Source organism: Saccopteryx bilineata, chromosome 7, assembly GCF_036850765.1.
Source record: "Saccopteryx bilineata isolate mSacBil1 chromosome 7, mSacBil1_pri_phased_curated, whole genome shotgun sequence".
Lineage (NCBI taxonomy): Eukaryota > Metazoa > Chordata > Mammalia > Chiroptera > Emballonuridae > Saccopteryx > Saccopteryx bilineata.
The window spans coordinates 109,100,365-109,119,191 of NC_089496.1; the positions used below are offsets into that span (position 1 = coordinate 109,100,365).

An 18,827-nucleotide genomic window follows, 5' to 3' on the forward strand; every position below is an offset into this window, starting at 1 on the left:
AGTTTTTCTCATTAGAAACAGAATTATTGGTTGTGGAAGTGACATGTATTTGGGAAACGGCATTGTCACACAAGACCCTGGGTGTTTATGAAGCAATTAGATGATAAAGATGTAGTGATATATGAGTTTACAGGTCTTTACAGAGACAACACTTTCTGTCACTCTGAAGCACTCAGAAATGCAGTTGTCATGTCATACAAAAGTGTCTTAGTCGGCTTTGCCTTCTCGGTGTCCTTTCTGAAACATGGAGTCAGTGTGGCTGCAGAGCCCCGGCCCAGCCCTGACTCCTGTGTCCTTGGATGGACTGCTCGTCTGTGCTCTCTTCTCTTCTGCAGTGGGCGGGACCCAGGGTGGGGCTCTCTGACAGACAGCGCCTGGCAGGGCCCTTGCACACAGTACGTTTAGTAGAAGGAGGTTGTCAGCTGGCTTTGCCCCTAATTAAGCATATAAAGTATACAGTGAGACCATTGGTGGTTCTTGTTAACTTATTGCTAAATTGATGATATTGTGAACTATGTTACCAGGTATCAGTACTAATTAGAAGTTGAGCTGACCTACTAGACTAGGTGTACATTTATCTAAAATGTTACTGCTCACACTCACTATTTTGTAATAGAATCATTTAAAAAATTTTAAGCGCTTAAAACAGCCAGAAGATCTTTTTGTCAAGCAGGATTTGTGTTGAAGATGCTTATTATATCAGTTTTGTCAGCAGTCACAGTACATTAACCTTACTACCTCACTGAGCTGACTGCACAAGCCCATTTTGAAGTTATGGCGTGTGGAGGTTGAGGAACGCCCAGGCGCTAAGAGCTGTGGACTGGTCACATGGGGAGTGTAATGACTGTACCTGTCTGTTTCTGCAGCCCAGCTGTGCGTTTCCTGTCTGCCATGACACAGAAGAACGCTGTCGACTTGTGCTTAGCTATGTTCTGGAGGTACATTTGGGGTTTAGTCTTCGCTATTAGGTAAAATTGGTGCTTGATATGCAAATAGCATTTGTTTGTTGGTGTCTGAATGATACTCGGCCATGATTTTTTTCCCCTTAAGCATAAAGTGAAAATTAGTTTCTCCCAACTCTTTCGGGTCAAATGTAGTTTTTAAAGTCTGTTTCAAAATAGAAACTCTCCTAACTGTATGCAGTAGTGTCGATGCTGCCTTATATTTAGTTTGTAGTTGACCTCAGTTACATGTACAGTTAATGTTTCTCCTTTTCTTAAAGGGTTTAAAGTCTGTGGATAGCAGCATGAAGAAGGAAAGCGACCTCCCTGCAGCTGACCCCAGCACCCCGATCCCATTAAAATATGAAGATGAATCTGCAAGAGGGGGCCCCGAGGGTCTGGAGAAGCAGATGGCCTTGTTCTTGGACAAAAGTACGTGGAATTGATGTGCAGATCAGGCCTTTTCAATAGAATAGTGTACACACCACTCCTTTAACAATGTAGGCTGATGGCAGTTACGGCATTCACTGGCAGGGATTCATGAAAAGGGTAGTGTGGGAATGGGAAGTAGGGGAAGGACCCTTTCACTGAAAACATCAAACAGAGCAGGAGCACTTGGATCCTTCCTGGGTGACTCTAGTAGGAGCACACGGAACCTGCCTCTTCCTGGCGCCCACTGTGGACTAGTGCGTCCAGCGGCTGGGTCCTCCGGCGCTTGTACTGCCTCAGGAAGAGCAGGCGAGCGTCAAGAGCACCCGAGGAACCGGACTTCTAGCTCCAGACCCTGCTGGGCTGGGCCGGGGGATCCCTTTGGTGAGCCTTGTTTTTCTCTCAAAGTGGAGACAGTATCATGCCTACTTTAAAGGGCTGTTAGTGGATTAATTGATTATGTGGACTGCTTGGATCAGTACACATCATAAGCACCCCCAAAGCCTTAGCCATGGTTACCTCGTGATGCTTGAATAAGCTAGCAACGTCACAGTTAATCCCTTCTGTTCCTCGGGAATGTCACTCCATGAGGAGCACACAGACTTGGCAGTAAAAGTTCGGGCTTATTTTCTTCTGAGTTATGTTTTTTTTCCAGCTTATCCCTTCTTCCTTTTAAAATCAGTTTTAGTTGTTTAGAAAAATGCTTTGAAAGCCTGTATATTTGGAAGAATGCCAAGTGCTTTGAGATTTTTCCTTCATGAACATAACTGGGGGGGGGGGTCCCCAGCATCTGTGTAGCTCTTCTGTGCCAGCCCTGGCCCTGACTGCAAGGAGGAGAACCACCCAGGACGTTAGACATTTCTGTGCTGTGCTCTGTCTCTCCCTCCGTCCCTGCCTGCCCCCCCCCCCCCCAGCTGTTGAAAATCCTGCTCGTGTTCAAGGTCTCCACGCTCACCTTTCCCCATCACAGTCACTTGTCACTTCCCACTGAAGCCTGCCACAGTGAGCTTTGTTGAACGGGCTTGTACACAGACACAGTTGTGAGCCAGAACTTCACCGTACTCACCTCTGGTTTTCTCCCCGTGCCTCACACACAGGATGTGTGCAGTGGTGGGGAGAGGAAACACTTGCACAGATGCAAGCACAGTAGCGGCTGTTCTGTTCATTGCTTTGAAGGACTTACGTGTTGTAACTGATCAAAGAAATAGAGCTCTGGAGGCTGGGAGCTGGGGGAGAGTGGTTCCCACAACATTTTGTTCTTACCTCTGAGACTGCACTTCTGTTTTGTTGTGGTTTATGTCATCAGCCTGTCTCCACCTTGAGTCTTTGACTCCTCAAGGGTGGGAGCCGAGTGACTTCCTGTCATTGTTTCTGGAGCTTAGCATAGTACTTGGCAGAGAGTGATGTTGGATGAAGGAGGTGGTGGCCAGACTTTAAGTAAGGAACATCTCTGATAGAGGGAACAGTCCATTAAGACAGGAGATGGGAGGAGCAGGCCTCTGTAGGCAACGAGCAATAACGTGACCTTGGCTAATGGACAGTCGGGTGGGTGCTGGGAGGTAAGGCTGAAAGATGCAGCGTAGGAGGTGGGCTGAGGCGCTTAGACACAACTTCATAAGTGGTGAGAGGCCACTTGCACGTTTTAGAAGGGGTTCCGCCGTGATCAAAGCTGTGCTCTGAGAAGGGAAACTTGCTGGCAGGTTGATGTGTAGACTGGACAGAGGAGGCAGGTGTCAGTCGTGAGCTCAGTCACAAAGTGACCCTGAAAGGAATCTCAAGTGAGCCTCTGTTGAAACATTGTGGTTTTACTCCATTGTGGTGAGTAGTAAGGCGTGTTGTTTACCTGTCATGTGACAGTAGTGCCTGCGCCTAGAGTGTTTCTAATAAGAAACAAATTATTTTTTATGGTGAGACTTACAATCAAATAAAATGTGCTGCTTTTCCCCCCGTGTCATAGTGGGCTCCCTTCAGAAGGGTAATTATTCCAGCCAATCTGGAATGATCCCTGGTTCTTGGCAACATAAAATGAAACTGCAGCTGATTCTCAAGTCATCAAAGGCCTATTATGTTTTGTCTGACGCTGCCATGAGCCTTCAGAAGTACGGAAGAGCCTTACGATACATTAAGTTGGCTTTGCAGAGCCACGGTGAGTCGCTGTGAGTGGACATGTCTAACAGGCACTGGGAGGGAGAGCGGGGAGACATCTGAATCATTGTAAAACTTGGCTCCTGCTTCTGTCATAAAATTTAATTTTATAACAACTCTTTTTGTGTTACCTAGGCTTTATATTTTCTGCTCTAAGTGGCTTAATATGTCTTCATTTTGAAATACATGAAGCCATGTTTGTGTAATATTTGACAAAAAGTAAACAAAGTAGAAACAGTGGTACAAAGCGTTCAGCTGGTAGCAGATTGTCTTAATACTTCCTGTGTGCATTCATTTCCCCTCTGCTCACCCTTTCCACCTAGATACTTACTGCTGCCTCTGCACCAACATGCTGTCGGAGGTGCTGCTCTTCCTCTCTCAGTATCTGACCCTCTGTGGCGACATCCAGCTGATGCTGGCCCAGAACGCAAACAATAGGGCGGCGTACCTTGAGGAGTTTCATTACCAGACCAAAGAGGACCAGGAGATCCTGCACAGCCTCCATAGAGAGTCCAGCTGTCAAGGTAGGCAGTGGGGCCCTGGCCGGTTGGCTCAGTGGTAGAGTGTTGGCCTGGCGTGCAGAAGTCCCGGGTTCGATTCCCGGCCAGGGCACACAGGAGAAGCGCCCATCTGCTTCTTCACCCCTCCCCCTCTCCTTCCTCTCTGTCTCTCTCTTCCCCTCCCGCAGCCGAGGCTCCATTGGAGCAAAGATGGCCCGGGCACTGGGGATGGCTCCTTGGCCTCTGCCCCAGGCACTAGAGTGGCTCTGGTCGCGGCAGAGCGACACCCCGGATGGGCAGAGCATCGCCCCCTGGTGGGCAGAGCGTCGCCCCCTGGTGGGCGTGCCGGGTGGATCCCGGTCGGGCGCATGCGGGAGTCTGTCTGTCTCTCCTCGTTTCTGGCTTCAGAAAAATACAAAAAAAAAAAAAAAAAAGTTAGACAGTGGGACACCCAGCCTGTCCGGGCCTGGTGGGGAGTGTCCAGGAAAGGGGCCGCCGTGCTCGTGTTTTGGTATTGCTCTGCTTTGTTTCCTTTATTTCTTAATTTTAATGTTGAGCATGATCCTGTGTATTTGTATATGAAATGCTTTTGAAGTATTTTATAATTACTGATTATACAGCTAGGACTAACTGTAAAACGAGCTCTAATCCTGCCCTAGCCAGATAGCTGAGTTGGTTTAGATCAGGGGTAGTCAATCTTTTCATACCTACTGTCCACTTTTGTATCTCTTGTTAGTAGTAAAATTTTCTAACTGCCCACCAGTTTCACAGTAATGGTGATTTATAAAGTAGGGAAGTAACTTTACTTTATAAAATTTATAAAGCAAGTTACAGCAAGTTAAAGCATGTAATAATAATTACTTACCAAGTACTTTATGTCAGCTTTTCGCTAAGTCTGGCAGAATAAGTATTTATAAAACAACTTACTATAGTTAAATCTATCTTTTTATTTATACTTTGGTTGCTCCACTACTGCCCACCATGAAAGCTGGAACACCCACTAGGGGGCGGTAGGGACCAGGCTGACTACCACTGGTTTAGAGCGTCTGCCCGGAGCCTGGAGGTTAACTGGTTCGATCCCTATTCGGGGCACACACAGGCAGCAACAGATCAGTGTTCCCCTTTCTCTCTCTCTCTCTTTCTCTCTCTCTCTCTCTTTCTCTCTTTCTCTCCCCCCCCTTACTCTCTAAAACAGCGGTTCTCAACCTGTGGGTCGCGACCCCAGCGGGGGTCGAACGACCAAAACACAGGGGTCGCCTAGACCCACAGGTTGAGAACCGCTGCTCTAAAATCAATAAATTAAAAACAAAACAAGCTCTAAGACAATTGTGTCGGTCATCTTCGATACTGTGTCATGAAGTGCTGTGTTATACTCGCACGTATGTGGTCTGAGTCATTGCTCTCTGCCTCCTACCTCCACCCAGAGAAGTCCTTGGGGAGGAGATGGAGTATTTCCTCTCCCTAACTGCTCATTGTATCTTAATAGGCATGATGAGAGATTCTCATGTGTTTTCACTACTCTTGTTATATTAATTTGATTTAAAGTTCTTTGTGAAAGTGAGGCTCTCTCTTGTACATATTTGAGGGTCTCTAGCAGGAGTGCTACCCTTTCCCCCCTGGAATTTGGGCTCTGAGTTTACTCCATTCCCACTAGGTGGCGGGTCTGAGTCTTTGAGAGCTCATCTAGCAACTTCAGTGAGTCAAAGGGACATTGGCGAACTGGAATGCACGCAACTGCCTCTGGGGGCAGTGAGAGCTTTATTTCAAGAACTACTTCCACTTATTAAAAGGAAAACTGTGGTTTACCCTCTGTCCGTAGACAACCTGAGGCCTGTACCAGTAAGCAAGTGTACCTCTAAAATCCAGGTCATGGGGATTGTTTGATATTTTTAGGCAGGAAAATAATTCTTAATCAAACATTAAGGTCCCAAGAAAATACAGTTTTCTGAATAAAGAGATCTTTACTTCGAAACTAACATTTTTAGTTTTAGTAATTGAATCTTAGTATATTTGTACTGTATTATGTTTGTTTGTTATATTAGAAGTATCCAGTTACTCAGATGCTAAGGAAGTAGGATTTACATGACTCAGTGATGTTTCCTTTTTTTTTTCTTTCAAGGATTTGCATGGGCAACTGATTTGTCTACAGACTTAGAAAGTCAACTCTCAGTTAGTTGTAAATGTTATGAGGCTGCTTATGAAATCTTGCAATTTAGTGACTTAAAAAGCCAGAACACAGAACACTATGTACAAGTATTGAAGAGAATGGGTAACGTTAGAAATGAAATCGGCGTGTTTTATATGAATCAGGCCGCTGCGCTGCAGAGTGAGAGACTGGGTGAGTATCTCTGGAGTCCTCTCTTGCCTGTTCTGTTAGCAAATCACAGTAACTTTATGTGGTTCAGCAGGGAGCTGTGGCACTTGATTTTACATTGTGGGTGCTCTGTTAAAAAATCTTTTCTCAAATTCTCAAGAAATCAAATTAGGAAAAAACATTACTTTTCCCTGGAATTCATCATCTCAGTGCCCTCCACACCCCATCTGCTCAGTCAGAAGGGAGCTGGACAGCCACCCCGGGCCAGGCCCGATGCTGGCAGTGTGGTGGCTGCACCCGGCCGCCTCTGGGCAGGAGGACATGAGTGCCCAGTGCCACACAGGGCCACCAGCACAGATGCTGCATGCTGGGAGAGGGGGCGCCTGTGCAAGTTGGGGGTTCTTGGAAGGCTTTTGGGAAGAAGGCGTAGTTTGGGCCAGTCGGTACATGTCCCGTCAGGTAGGGTGTCAGCAGGCAGGCCAGGGAAAGGGAGGGCTGTGGGCTGTCCCGGCGGAGTGGCGGCATCAGGAAGGAACCAGAGCCGTAGTGCCCAGTGGGTGTTTTCAGTGGCGGCGAGCTGGCGCGGTTCTTAGACACGGACAGGGCTGCGATGGAGAGCTGAATGAGTTGTTATGTGCTTGTTGATCTGTGAACTGTGCTTGACATTAGGGAGAGAAGGAGTTCATTACTAGTGGGAGAACCTGTGCTTTTTTCAAAAATTTGTCTCATAAACACATACATACATGCATATATACCGGTACATGCATGTGTGTGTGTGTGTGTGTGTTTGTGTATAAAACATTGGGAGCCTGGTGGCCTGGGTTTCCACAGGTCTGCTAACACAGTTGTGTTTCTTTGTTTTATGCAGTGAGCAAAAACGTGTCTGCTGCAGAGCAGCAGTTGTGGAAAAAAAGCTTTGCTTGTTTTGAAAAAGGAATTCACAACTTTGAGTCAATTGGTGATGCTACAAATGCTGCCCTTTTGCTGTGTAACACGGGAAGACTCATGCGAATTTGTGCCCAGGCGCACTGTGGCGCAGGGGACGAATTTAAACGTGAATTTTCACCAGAAGAAGGCTTGTATTATAATAAGGTAACACACTGGCTTAAATGTTGGACTTCATCCATTTATCCCTAATTGTCATTAACATTTTTCATTGTTCCTCTCAAAGACTATAAAACTAAAATATGGAAAACTGTGGTGACGGCACAGGACTAGACAGACCATGAAAGAACCCTCAGCAGCAGGCCTGGGAGCCCTGAGGGTTTGGTGTTGAAGATGACAGTGAACTAGTAGGAGAAAGATAAGGATTCAGGGAAAAATGAACGTCCGACGGGTTAAAGCTCACCTGGGGAGAGGGCTATAGAGGTGCCAGGGGAAGTGATGAGAAGAAGACCCTTTCATGGGACGGGCAAGGACTTCGCCAGCATCACACAAGCAGAAATCTTGGACTAAAAGATGGATAAATTTAAGTGTGCAAAAATAAAGTTTTTACATGCACAGCAGCAGACAAAATTGAAAAGCAAGCCACAATCTAGGGAAATATTTGTAGTACACAGGATAGGTCAGAGCTTAATAAGCCCTTGCTATATAGCAACTACGAATCACTGAAAGTGAACTGTCCCAATAGAAGAAAGGGCCAACAATGAACAAAAAAATCTGTATGTTTAAAAAAGTAAACGGTTAATATGTAAGAAAAACTTCCAAATTTAAACTTTTTTGAAATTTAAAAATTGAGTTTCTTTTACTTATCAAATATTTTTTGGCAATATATATATAGTTGTTTTTTTTGTTTTTACAGAGACAGTCAGAGAGAGGGATAGACAGGGACAGATAGGAACGGAGAGATGAGAAGCATCAATCATCAGTTTTTCGCTGCAACACCTTAGTTCTTCATTGATTACTTTCTCATGTGCCTTGACTGCGGGCCTTCAGCAGACCGAATAAACCCGTTGCTCGAGCCAGTGACCTTGGGTCCAAGCTGGTGAGCTTTGCTCAAACCAGATGAGCCCACACTCAAGCTGGCAACCTCGGGGTCTTGACCCTGGGTCCTCTGTATCCTAGTCTGACACACTATCCACTGCGCCACTGCCTGGTCAGGAAGCAAGATATTTTTATCAAAATATTTTTTGGAGAGGGTACTTGAAAACGAGCACGCATTTAAATCAAGACTCCCTCACTTTTTATAAGTTGGATTTTATAAAAGACCGTTAGTCCTTGTTTTCAGTAACCGAAAAATCTGAAGAGGTTTTTTGCTTTTAGCAAGAAAGGCAAAAAGCAGTAACGGCATTTAGCCTCTGCTCGTGGTGAGCCATTGCTGAGGCCGTGCGTGCAGGAGCAGCGATGTCCCATGTCCGGTCCCTGTCCCAGCCCCGCTGGCTCCTCCCAGGAAACAACTCGGTGTGTTGGCATCCAGCCCCAGACGGACAGCTGTGTCTGAGAGCCAGGCTTTATCTGGCTGTCTGTACATCTGTAAGAGAGACGTGTCCTGAAATACCAGAACATTCAGAGAGCTCCTAAGAGTGTTGCACTTAATGTAAAATAGACGTGACTAAGTGTTTCAGTCGTGGTGAACAAAGTAAGACTGCACTCAATTTTGGGATGGGAACACTGAATTTTCCACGCTATTGGTCATTGCTTCTGCTTTCTGCTACCTCTGCTCACGTAAGCTTTCGTGGGGACACTCTGGTCTGAGCAGGGACCTGTTCTCATACCTGTGTCGACTGCTCTGGGGATGAACATTCACGGCCTGGTGAAGTTTAGAATAAAAGGCCGAGTGTTTTTAAGTGTATGTATACACAAGAGAGGAGGTCGATGCACAAGAGATGTAGAAGTTGCTGCTTAGTGACTGTGATTTGTTGCTTGAACATATGACCACCTGTTTCAGGAGGAGGAGCAATGGGGGGGAGCTTCCTTTTTTTTTCTTTATGGCCATTATTTATCCTTAGAGTCATCTTATTTTTTTATTTCTTGTTTTATTTGTTCTATAAGCGGTAATGCTTCAGTGGAGAGAACACAGACAAAGGAAGCGCCCGAGGGGGCAGCAGGAGGCAGGGAGCACTGGCTGCGGGTGGAATAGAAGTAGGCTGGAAACGTGGGGCGAAGGCGGTGCCCTTACGTAGCCCCGCCCCCAGCCAGCGCAGTTCCCAGGACTTGGAAGGACATGCACTGGGACACTGTGCCCTGGATGCGGTGCGGGCTTGTGCGGGCATGCGCGTGCATGCGCGGAGTTCTGACTACCCCCTCCCCTCAGGCTGTGGATTACTACCTGAAAGCTCTGCGGTCCCTGGGAACGCGGGACAGGCACCCGGCTGTCTGGGACTCAGTGAACTGGGAGCTGTCCACCACGTACTTCACAATGGCCACGCTTCAGCAGGACTACGCTCCGCTCTCCAGAAAGGCCCAGGAGCAGGTGCGTGTGCCTAGGGGGACAGAGCAGTCCTCACCTGTGGTTCTCCCGACAGGGCGTTTCCTCTGACAGTCAGGATGTCAGTGTTTCTGAACTTCCTACTTAAAATTGTGGGCTTATCTCTTTTCTTTGCCTCCCCCTTAAAAATAAATGACCAGATAGAGAAAGAGGTCAGTGAGGCGATGATGAAGTCCCTGAAGCACTGTGACGTGGATTCGGCGTCTGCGCGGCAGCCCCTGTGCCAGTACCGGGCGGCCACCGTCCACCACAGGCTGGCATCCATGTACCACAGCTGCCTCAGGAACCAGGTACCTGCCGCCTCGCCAGCTCATGGTCCGGGCCAAGTCCATTCCGAAGTGTTTGGGGTGCTTTTCTTACATTGCAACATGTATTTGAAATGCCTTCTGTTCCATTAGCTACTTAGAGAAACGTGGAGTGTAGGCATTCCCCCGTTCGCCTGATGCCGTGTAATTCTCTCCACCATAATTGGGTCTTGGTCTGCAAAGTTGTATATTTGCCTGGGTGTATTACTATTTTGACTTTTTAAAATATACTTAGAAATTATAAGAATAGTTTTTTGTAAATCTTGAAGTACCCATCTCCCATGTTTTAGAATTTTTATTGTGAAATATAGCACACATGTAAAAGTAGGAAATGTATGGGAAGCATGCGTATAGATGAATACCAGGAAGCAAGGCCTGCGTCCCTCGCTGTGAGGTTAGGGAGGGGAGAATGGGGTCCCCTGCGGCCTCCCTGTCAAGTTCCTCTGCACCCACCCGAGTAAGCACTGGCCTGGATTTTCTGCTGTGCTCAGACCTTTCGGTTTTTACCACGGAAGCAATACATTCCCACTTGACTTGCTTGTGAGCCTTGGAGGCAAATCATCTCACCAGACTCTTCTGCGGCTGCATTGCTGCACTCGGCGTCCTGTTCCTGAGATTCTTTGGGCTGGTACCCATGGCTGCTCACTTTCTCAGTCCTGTCGTGTTTGTGAAGTGATCGTGTCACAGTTTATCCACTCACTGATTACTGGACTTGTGGTTGTTTCCCTTTGAGCCTCTTAGAAGTAATCTACCCTGATGAGTCTGTGCTCAGATCCATGTATTTCTAGGAATAATTTGAGACCTAGGCTGAAGGTGCCTTTGTTCAGAAAGGTTGTCTTGCGTCTGCTGGGCGTCCTGGGCTTCCAGTTTCTGAGGGATGGTTTGGTTTTGATTTTCCTCTTAGCTTAGAACCGGGACAACTTATCTTGCACTCCTTTGGGCAAGAGTTTACTTTCAAGTTGCATTAATCCAGAGGTTACTGTCCTTTGAGGTCCAGCTTAATCAGAGAGGATCTCCCTCCTCCTTGCGCAAGCCCTTGACTCTCTCCGTTTGCCCAGCCCAGATTCAGGTTTGCCTAGAACAGGGGTCCCCAAACTACGGCCCGCGGGCCGCATGCGGCCCCCTGAGGCCATTTATCCAGCCCCCGCCGCACTTCCGGAAGGGGCACCTCTTTCATTGGTGGTTAGTGAGAGGAGCATAGTTCCCATTGAAATACTGGTCTGTTTGTTGATTTAAATTTACTTGTTCTTTATTTTAAATATTGTATTTGTTCCCGTTTTGTTTTTTTACTTTAAAATAAGATATGTGCAGTGTGCATAGGGATTTGTTCATAGTTTTTTTTATAGTCCGGCCCTCCAACGGTCTGAGGGACAGTGAACTGCCCCCTGTGTAAAAAGTTTGGGGACCCCTGGCCTAGAACCTCGATGGCCTAATATATGGTCTACTGGAAAGTTTTGTCCGTTTATATCACAACAAGTTTTGACACGTAAGCACATGTTTATTTGGCGCATATGTGCCTCTATTTTTATCACTTAATATGTACATACTGACGTAGCAAATTAACTAAAACAAAGTTGATTCACGTTAGTCTTATGTGTGAAACGATAGTATACCCATGGCTACTGTTAAAGTTCATTTACGCCACTGTAATTTTTACGAATTTCAACAAGGAAGAAATGCTACAGAAGCATGTCTGTCTCATCTACCATATTTCCCGGACTTAGCACCCTCCGACTATCACTTCTTTTTGTCCTTACAAAACTTTTTGAAGGGCAAAAAATTCAAAAATGAAGAAGATATCAAACAAGCACTGGTTCAATTTTTCGCATCAAAAGATAAAAACAGCCTTACCTGTGGTGGCGCAGTGGATAAAGCGTTGACCTGGAACGCTGAGGTCGCCGGTTCAAAACCCTGGGCTTGCACGGTCAAGGCACATATGGGAGTTGAAGCTTCCTGCTCCTCCCCCCTTCTGTCTGTCTGTCTCTCTCTCAATCTCTCTCTCTCTCCTCTAAAATGAATAAATAAATAAAAAAAATAAATAAAAAAGATAAAAACATTTTTCAAAAATGGGATATACAAATTGCCCTCATGCTGGCAAGAAATCATTAATAATGCAATTATATTATTTAATAAAGTTTCCCATAAAGTTTATTGACGGTAAGAAAAATTTGTATTTTGTTTTATTCCAAAAATGGACAGAACTTTTCGGTAGACCTTATACTAACGCCTCAAGGCATAAGCCAGCTTCGGAGCTCCAGGGCACTTCAGTGGGGGAAGACCTGTCTTTTCAGCAAATAGCCTGAGACATGGCTGCCCACAGGCAGAATGGAGTGGGACTCCCACCTCACATCACATACTGAATTACCTGAAACTGGATTGCAGGCCGAAGTGTAAACGCTAATACTAAGACTTCTAGAGCAACAACAACACTAGAAAGCTCAGCGTGCAGTGATGTGGACAGGGGCCTGATTAGGTGGTCACTGTGGAACCCAGGCCTTTGGTGCTTTTACCCCGCCCTGGCTCTAGGTCGGCGACGAGCACCTGCGGAAGCAGCACCGGGCGCTGGCCGACCTCCACTACAGCAAGGCCGTGAAGCTCTTCCAGGTCCTGAAGGACACACCCTGCGAGCTCCTGCGTGTGCAGCTGGAGCGTGTAGCCTTCGCGGAGTTTCAGATGACCGGTGAGGGTCGCTGCCAGGCCCTGGGCCCCTGCCGGGCGGGGGAAAGCCGGCCTCTGGGCCCCTGCTGGGTGGACGGAACACTGTTCTCCCTCTTTCTGCCCAGTCATTGGCTTAGGGTAGAGACCAGAAGTCTCCGCACTCTTGAGTGCTCTTTAAACTTAGAGAAATAGATTAGATTATGTTCGATGACTAGGAAAGTTGAAAGACAGCTCGTGAGGTATCATCTGAAAAAAAAAGTGTGACAAATCAGTGTAGACAGCGATTGAAATCATTGTGGACAAGCTAGGAACAGAAGAGCAGTGGTGAAAAAGGGGGTCCCCTGGAATCCTGTGACCCATGTGGCCGGTGCTGCCGCCGTGGGCTGTGGTTCTGGACCAGGCGGGTCCTGGACAAGGTCAGGCAGCGGGCAGGAGAGGGGACCGGCTGGAGAGGGGCTTCTATAAGTTAAAGTAAGTGGAAAGCTTGACACACACGTGAGAGCGTAGCAGCCCAGGTGTGAGGCTCAGGAAACCAGTGACATGACAGTGTTGCGTGGGATGGGGGAGGGGGGTTCTTTCACCCGTGTGCCGATTTGGGCTTCATACATCTTGAGAACATACTACCTGTTCAGAACAGTTAAACACACAATTTACTAAAAGCATTTTTGTTAACTTTTGTCCAGTGTATAATGCCTAGCGGGTGTGTGGGTCGCTCTTTCCGGGGGAGGTTTGGGGTGTCTTCTGTCTGCATTTCCATCGTTGAATTTTCTGCATGTTTGAATTTCTTAGTGAGTAGGCATCAGTTTTATAAAAAAGAATAGATACCAGAAACAAATTTGCTAGGATGATAAATACAGTTAATTCCCTTTTTAAAAATTGTTTAATACTAACTGACTGTGGTGGTGCAGTGGATAGAACGTTGACCTGAGATGCTGAGGATCCCAGGTTCGAAACCCAAGGTCGCTGGCTTGAGCACAGATTCATCCAGTTTGAGTGTGGGGTCGCTGCCTTGAGCAAGGGGACACTGGCTCAGCTGGAGCCCCCTGGTCAGGGCATGTATGAGAAGCAATCAGTGAACAACTAAAGTGACGCAACTATGAGTTGATACTTCTCATCTCTTTTTTTTCCATTCTGTTTCTTGCTCAAAAAAAAGTTTACTACTATGAATACTCGAGAAAAGTAATGCAAATATTTGGGGTGTTTCGTTAGCCAGATTAACAAATGCTATAGTTTACAATGCCTTTTATTTTTTTTCTCTAGTACATAAGATTCAAATTTAGCTTCCTAATATACTTAATATCTGCCCTCTGCCCCTTTAAGATAATATGTGGTTCATGATGTAAAGGAAGAGGTGATAGTTATTCCATTTACAGAATTGGAGCTCCCCAAGACCACTTCACACCAGCTGCAAATTGAGGGGTCTCAGAAGTCACTAGACCTTTCACTGGAAAGATGCACAGAGTGCACTGAAGGCTGTTCCCCTCGTGGTCACTGTGTGGGATAGAGGGAGAGGAGTACCGGCCAGGGGAAGGGGGTGTGCGGGGCAGGTCCGGGAGAGCTCTGAGCACGGAGCCTGTTGAGAACTCTGGCTGTCCCCTTGCCGGGGAGTCATAGTGCTAAGTGATGAATAACCGTGTGCACAGGGTGTTTCCCACAGGGAAGTCATCCAAGCCTTGGTGTCCAGAGTTTTTATTGGGACACCAACAGGCATGGTCAGATGCCACACAGATGACCTTTACTTCTGTCCCTCTTGGAGTCGTGAGGACCAAAGCCCCCACAGTACAGCAATTATTAGGCTATCCGGTGTGACCCAGGGTACCCCAGGTCAGCAGAGACCCCTGTCAGAGTATTCCCAGGGCTTATAAATCACCCCTGGGGGCAGGGACAGAGGTCAGTTCTGTGTGAACAAGGGTAGATCCCTACTACAGGTCACTGCACACAACTGAATGCAAGTGCCCAAGGGCGGGAGAGGCGCTTTGCAGTGTCAGCTGAAGGAAGGTTTATTTACTCATGTCCTAAAGTAAATCGAATCCTGGCTCAGCCTGCTTTGAACAGAAAGTTGATATGCCTTTTGACAGGACAACTGGTACTAAGTGCTTCAGAGACTTAGTGGCTGGTAAATGGTGGGGTGGCCTTTATACCACAGACTCCTGGCTGTCCCCTTTAACCTGAGACCCAGGTACCGGCTCTCAGCACAGATAGCTGTGTACCCACCCCAGCAGAACCAGGTGGTGAGGCAGGGAAAGGAGGACTCTGCTGCTTTATCTGGGCTTCGCATTTTTTGTAGGGACAGTTACTAGAACTTTGGACTTGGAAGATTTGTTGAGCTCCTCTTACGTTCCTGTTTCATCATCTGAATGGCAGAATTTTTATTAACACATTGACATTGGGTTTCTCGATTTGTATTTACAAGAATGATCGCTTTGTGTTTAATCTCTAGGTCAGAATAGCAACGTTGGGAAATTGAAAACACTGTCTGGGGCTCTTGACATAATGGTGAGAACCAAGCACGCCTTCCAGCTCATCAGAAAGGAGCTTGTAGAGGAGCTAGACCAGGTAAACGGAGAAAAGAAAGTGGTTGTGTCTGTCCGCGTGTCTTATGCTAAGTGGTGAATGTGTATAGTACGTGTGCATGGGGTACATGTGTATTATACACATGTAGTGTGTATGTACAGTAGGTTACAGTGTTCATATGGACAGCAATACGATAACTAATAAATAATAATATAAGAATTGTTTCACCTCCTCACAGCTGTAAACCTCCTTTTGCCCCTCCCTGTATATACAAACATATATGTGTCAGCTTTGCATAAAAACATTAAGATTTATTATATTTTCTTGGTGGAATTATTACTAATTGTTTTAACTTGCAAGTTTATCTTTTACATTTTAAAATAACCACATAGACCTTGGTTAGTAAGGCCCTGGGAGTATAGTCTCTGTTAGGTTTTGCTTTCCTGTGTGGGCTTTTGTTTTGTTTTGTTGTTGTTGTTTTAAGTGAGAGGAGGGGAGATAGACTCCCACATGTGCCCCAACTGGGATCCACCCAGCAACCACTGTCTAGGGCCAATGCTAGAATCAACTGAGCTATTTTTAGTGCCTTAGACAGCGCTAGGACCAACAGAGCTGTCCTCAATGCCTGGGTAGACACTTGAACCAATCGAGCCACTGGCTGCAAGAGGGGAAAGGGGAGAGAAGGGGATGGGGAAAGAAGCAGATGGCCACTTCTCTTGTATACCCTATGGGGAATTGAATCTTGAACATCCATATGCCAGGCTGATGCTCTGTCCACTGAGCCAACTGGCCAGGGCAGAGTTTTTATTTTATTTTTTATTTTTATTTTTTAATTTTTCCGAAGCTGGAAACGGGGAGAGACAGTCAGACAGACTCCCGCATACGCCCGACCGGGATCCACCCGGCCCGCCCACCAGGGGGCGATGCTCTGCCCCTCCGGGGCGTCACTCTGTTGCGACCAGAGCCACTCTAGCGCCTGGGGCAGAGACCAAGGAGCCATCCCCAGCGCCCGGGCTATCTTTGCTCCAATGGAGCCTCGGCTGCGGGAGGGGAAGAGAGAGGCAGAGAGGAAGGAGAGGGGGAGGGGTGGAGAAGCAGATGGGCGCTTCTCCTGTGTGCCCTGGCCGGGAATCAAACCCGGGACTTCTGCAGGCCAGGCTGACGCTGGAGTTTTGTTTTTTAAGAGAAAGAAAAGGCCTACGCTCTCTAGTACTTTCTACTAAACTGCCGGGAGCAGTTGCATGTTGAGTGAGCTAAGCAGGCTTCTAAGGGAGCCTTTTTAGTTTACTGGGCATCCTAGCATTCATGCTGCTGCTGCACTTGCTAGAAACTTCCCCGAGTCCCCACGGGACAGCAGGCTGTGACTTCCAGCTCTGGTTTGCAGACCCTGGGAGGATCCCATTTCTATCTTGTTCCTTTTGCATCTGATGTTGGAAAGTTAGATCTTTGTTAAGAATTAATTTCATTTTCCTAAGCGCCGATTAGGTCTGAGGCATAGTTATGTTGTGTTTAGTTTATAACGTGGTCTCGGGAGAGGAGGTGGCCTGGCACAGCCTCTGCCACCACCGCCAACAGCACTGTCCCTGGAATGAGAGCTCTTGAGTTGGCAGGCTGTGTGCTTTTGGTTGGAAGCTTACTGGATTAATGAAGCTCCGTTCCATCGCTTTGCTGTGAACTGCAGTTGGCGGGAACCGTGGGTAAGAAACTGCGCTGTTTGCAGGCTAAGAGTGCCGAGAGCAGCCCCGCCACGGAGGCAGCCCCGAGCCTGAGCCGGGAGGAGGTGCTTCGGCTGCTCAGCATATTCGAGTCCCGGCTGTCCTTCCTGCTGCTGCAGTCCATCAAGCTGCTGTCTCCAGGCAGGCGGAGAGCCAGGTGAGGGGCACGCTGTCTTGTTCGCGGGGGGCTGTGCACGGGCGGGCTGTGGCTTCCCTGCGCAGAGTCCCTGCGCGGCGTCCGGGACCTCAGCTGCTGTGCCGCTCAGTGGACAGCTGCCCAGCACCCAGCAGCTGCAGAGCATTCTTCACACGCAAGTGGCGCCGACGTGTTAGATACGTGAGGGGCGGTCGTCCCGTGAGTCAGGCTCGGGGCATCAAGGCCGAGGTCATTCTTGCCCCAGGGGAAGGAGCTTGCCTGTAGTTGCTTCTGGTGTGTTTCCATTGGCCCTTTGGAGTGTCCTCGGCCGGGCGAGGGGAGGGGCTGCCCCGGCCATCTGCCCTGTGTCTTCATGGTTTGTTTCCATTGGCTCTTTGGAGTATCCTCAGCCGGGCGAGGGGAGGGGCTGCCCCAGCCATCTGCACTGTGACTTCACGGTGTGTCCCCTTCCTGCCTGACAGAACGCAGACGCCATGAAGGCAGGGAGCGCTTCCCGTACCTAGTGGGCACTCAGATATTGCTAACAAAAGAATGAACATTGGTTTTAATCAGTGTATTGAAATGAATGTCTGAAAACAGGCTCACAAGCAGACGAACAAGGAGGTGCAGATTGGCCTCCTAGAGCACTGCTCCCTGGACGTGGCTGCCTCCCACCCCCATCACGTGGAGGCTGGGCTGTGGCATCCCCTTTTTGAGCAGTGGGTGCTGTCACTGTCACATCACTCCTGTGTTGTGTTTTGTCTCACCCCAGCAATAACGTGGAAGAAGACCTAGCCCTCAGAGCCAACAAGCAGATTTACTCCCAGCTCCTGAGAGCTACCGCGGACAGGAACACGAGTCTCGTGGAAAGAATCGACGTGCTCGTCTACTTGCTGGACCAGCTTGCGCAGGGCAGCGCCGTTCAGTGACGCACGCCGGGGCGTGTCCGCGCAGGTGCCGTCGTGCGCTCTGCACTCAGGCCTGGGTGCACTCGGTGCTCATTTAATTAAACGCACGGGAAACACCACTTCCGGCAGGCACCGCAGCGGAAGCGTGAGTCCTCATTTCCTGTGACGGCACAGGTCGTGGCCGAGGCCTTGGGCTTCTTCACTGGCAGTGCAGAAGCCAGCACCAGACCTGCATCCCGGCACTCCTCGCAGAGACGTGTGCCCGGCAGCAGCATGCGGGGACGCGGGCACGCTCTGAAGTGTTTGCAGTATGTTAAGCTACATGGGGTTAAGACACAATTATTTTGGGCAGATGTTCCCTGAGGTTAAGGGAACTCTATCCAGGTGACTTCAGTGGTTCAAGTGGATTAAGTCTACAGTAGTTCCCTCTGCAGGGTCCAGGGAGAAGTGTGTGCCCTGTAAGCCTCCGGCAGGGCTCTGCGGAGCTCCGTGTTAGTGCATGCTGGGGTCTGCCTTCTCTGGCTTTGTACGGCAGTTGATCACGACCGGCACTACCCTCCTTTTTTATTTTAAACTTGAAACTGTGAATAAGGTAAGAAAACTATTTTGAATAAATAAGTTATTTATTTAAAATGTGTTTTGTCTTTATTTCACGTTCTTCACATTGAATTTTGATTTGAACTGATTTGGTTAATAAATTTTACAAAATGAAATTAAAACATTAAAAGTAAAATTCTGCCACCCACTGACTTCTCACTAGTATTCTGCTCGACTTGGCACAGCCCATAGCTCCTGTCTGGCACATAGCACACTCCGTCCCTGCCCATCCCTGCCT

General features: G+C 47.9%; 1 protein-coding gene across 4 annotated transcripts in view; it reads left to right on the top strand.

The window, feature by feature from the left end:
* EDRF1 (erythroid differentiation regulatory factor 1) overlaps positions 1 to 18,588 on the top strand; it is a 34,997-nt gene extending 16,409 nt beyond the window's left edge. For all 4 annotated transcript variants that reach the window (XM_066239922.1, XM_066239924.1, XM_066239923.1 and 1 more), the window contains 12 exons: positions 867 to 938; positions 1,223 to 1,373; positions 3,328 to 3,516; positions 3,839 to 4,039; positions 6,135 to 6,353; positions 7,198 to 7,421; positions 9,583 to 9,741; positions 9,897 to 10,046; positions 12,588 to 12,741; positions 15,160 to 15,275; positions 16,954 to 17,105; positions 17,857 to 18,588. In XM_066239922.1, the coding sequence (XP_066096019.1) occupies positions 867 to 938; positions 1,223 to 1,373; positions 3,328 to 3,516; positions 3,839 to 4,039; positions 6,135 to 6,353; positions 7,198 to 7,421; positions 9,583 to 9,741; positions 9,897 to 10,046; positions 12,588 to 12,741; positions 15,160 to 15,275; positions 16,954 to 17,105; positions 17,857 to 18,013 (1,944 nt within the window). In that variant the 3' untranslated portion in view covers positions 18,014 to 18,588. The remainder of the gene's footprint in view (positions 1 to 866; positions 939 to 1,222; positions 1,374 to 3,327; positions 3,517 to 3,838; positions 4,040 to 6,134; positions 6,354 to 7,197; positions 7,422 to 9,582; positions 9,742 to 9,896; positions 10,047 to 12,587; positions 12,742 to 15,159; positions 15,276 to 16,953; positions 17,106 to 17,856) is intronic.
* The last annotated feature ends 239 nt before the right edge of the window (positions 18,589 to 18,827 follow it).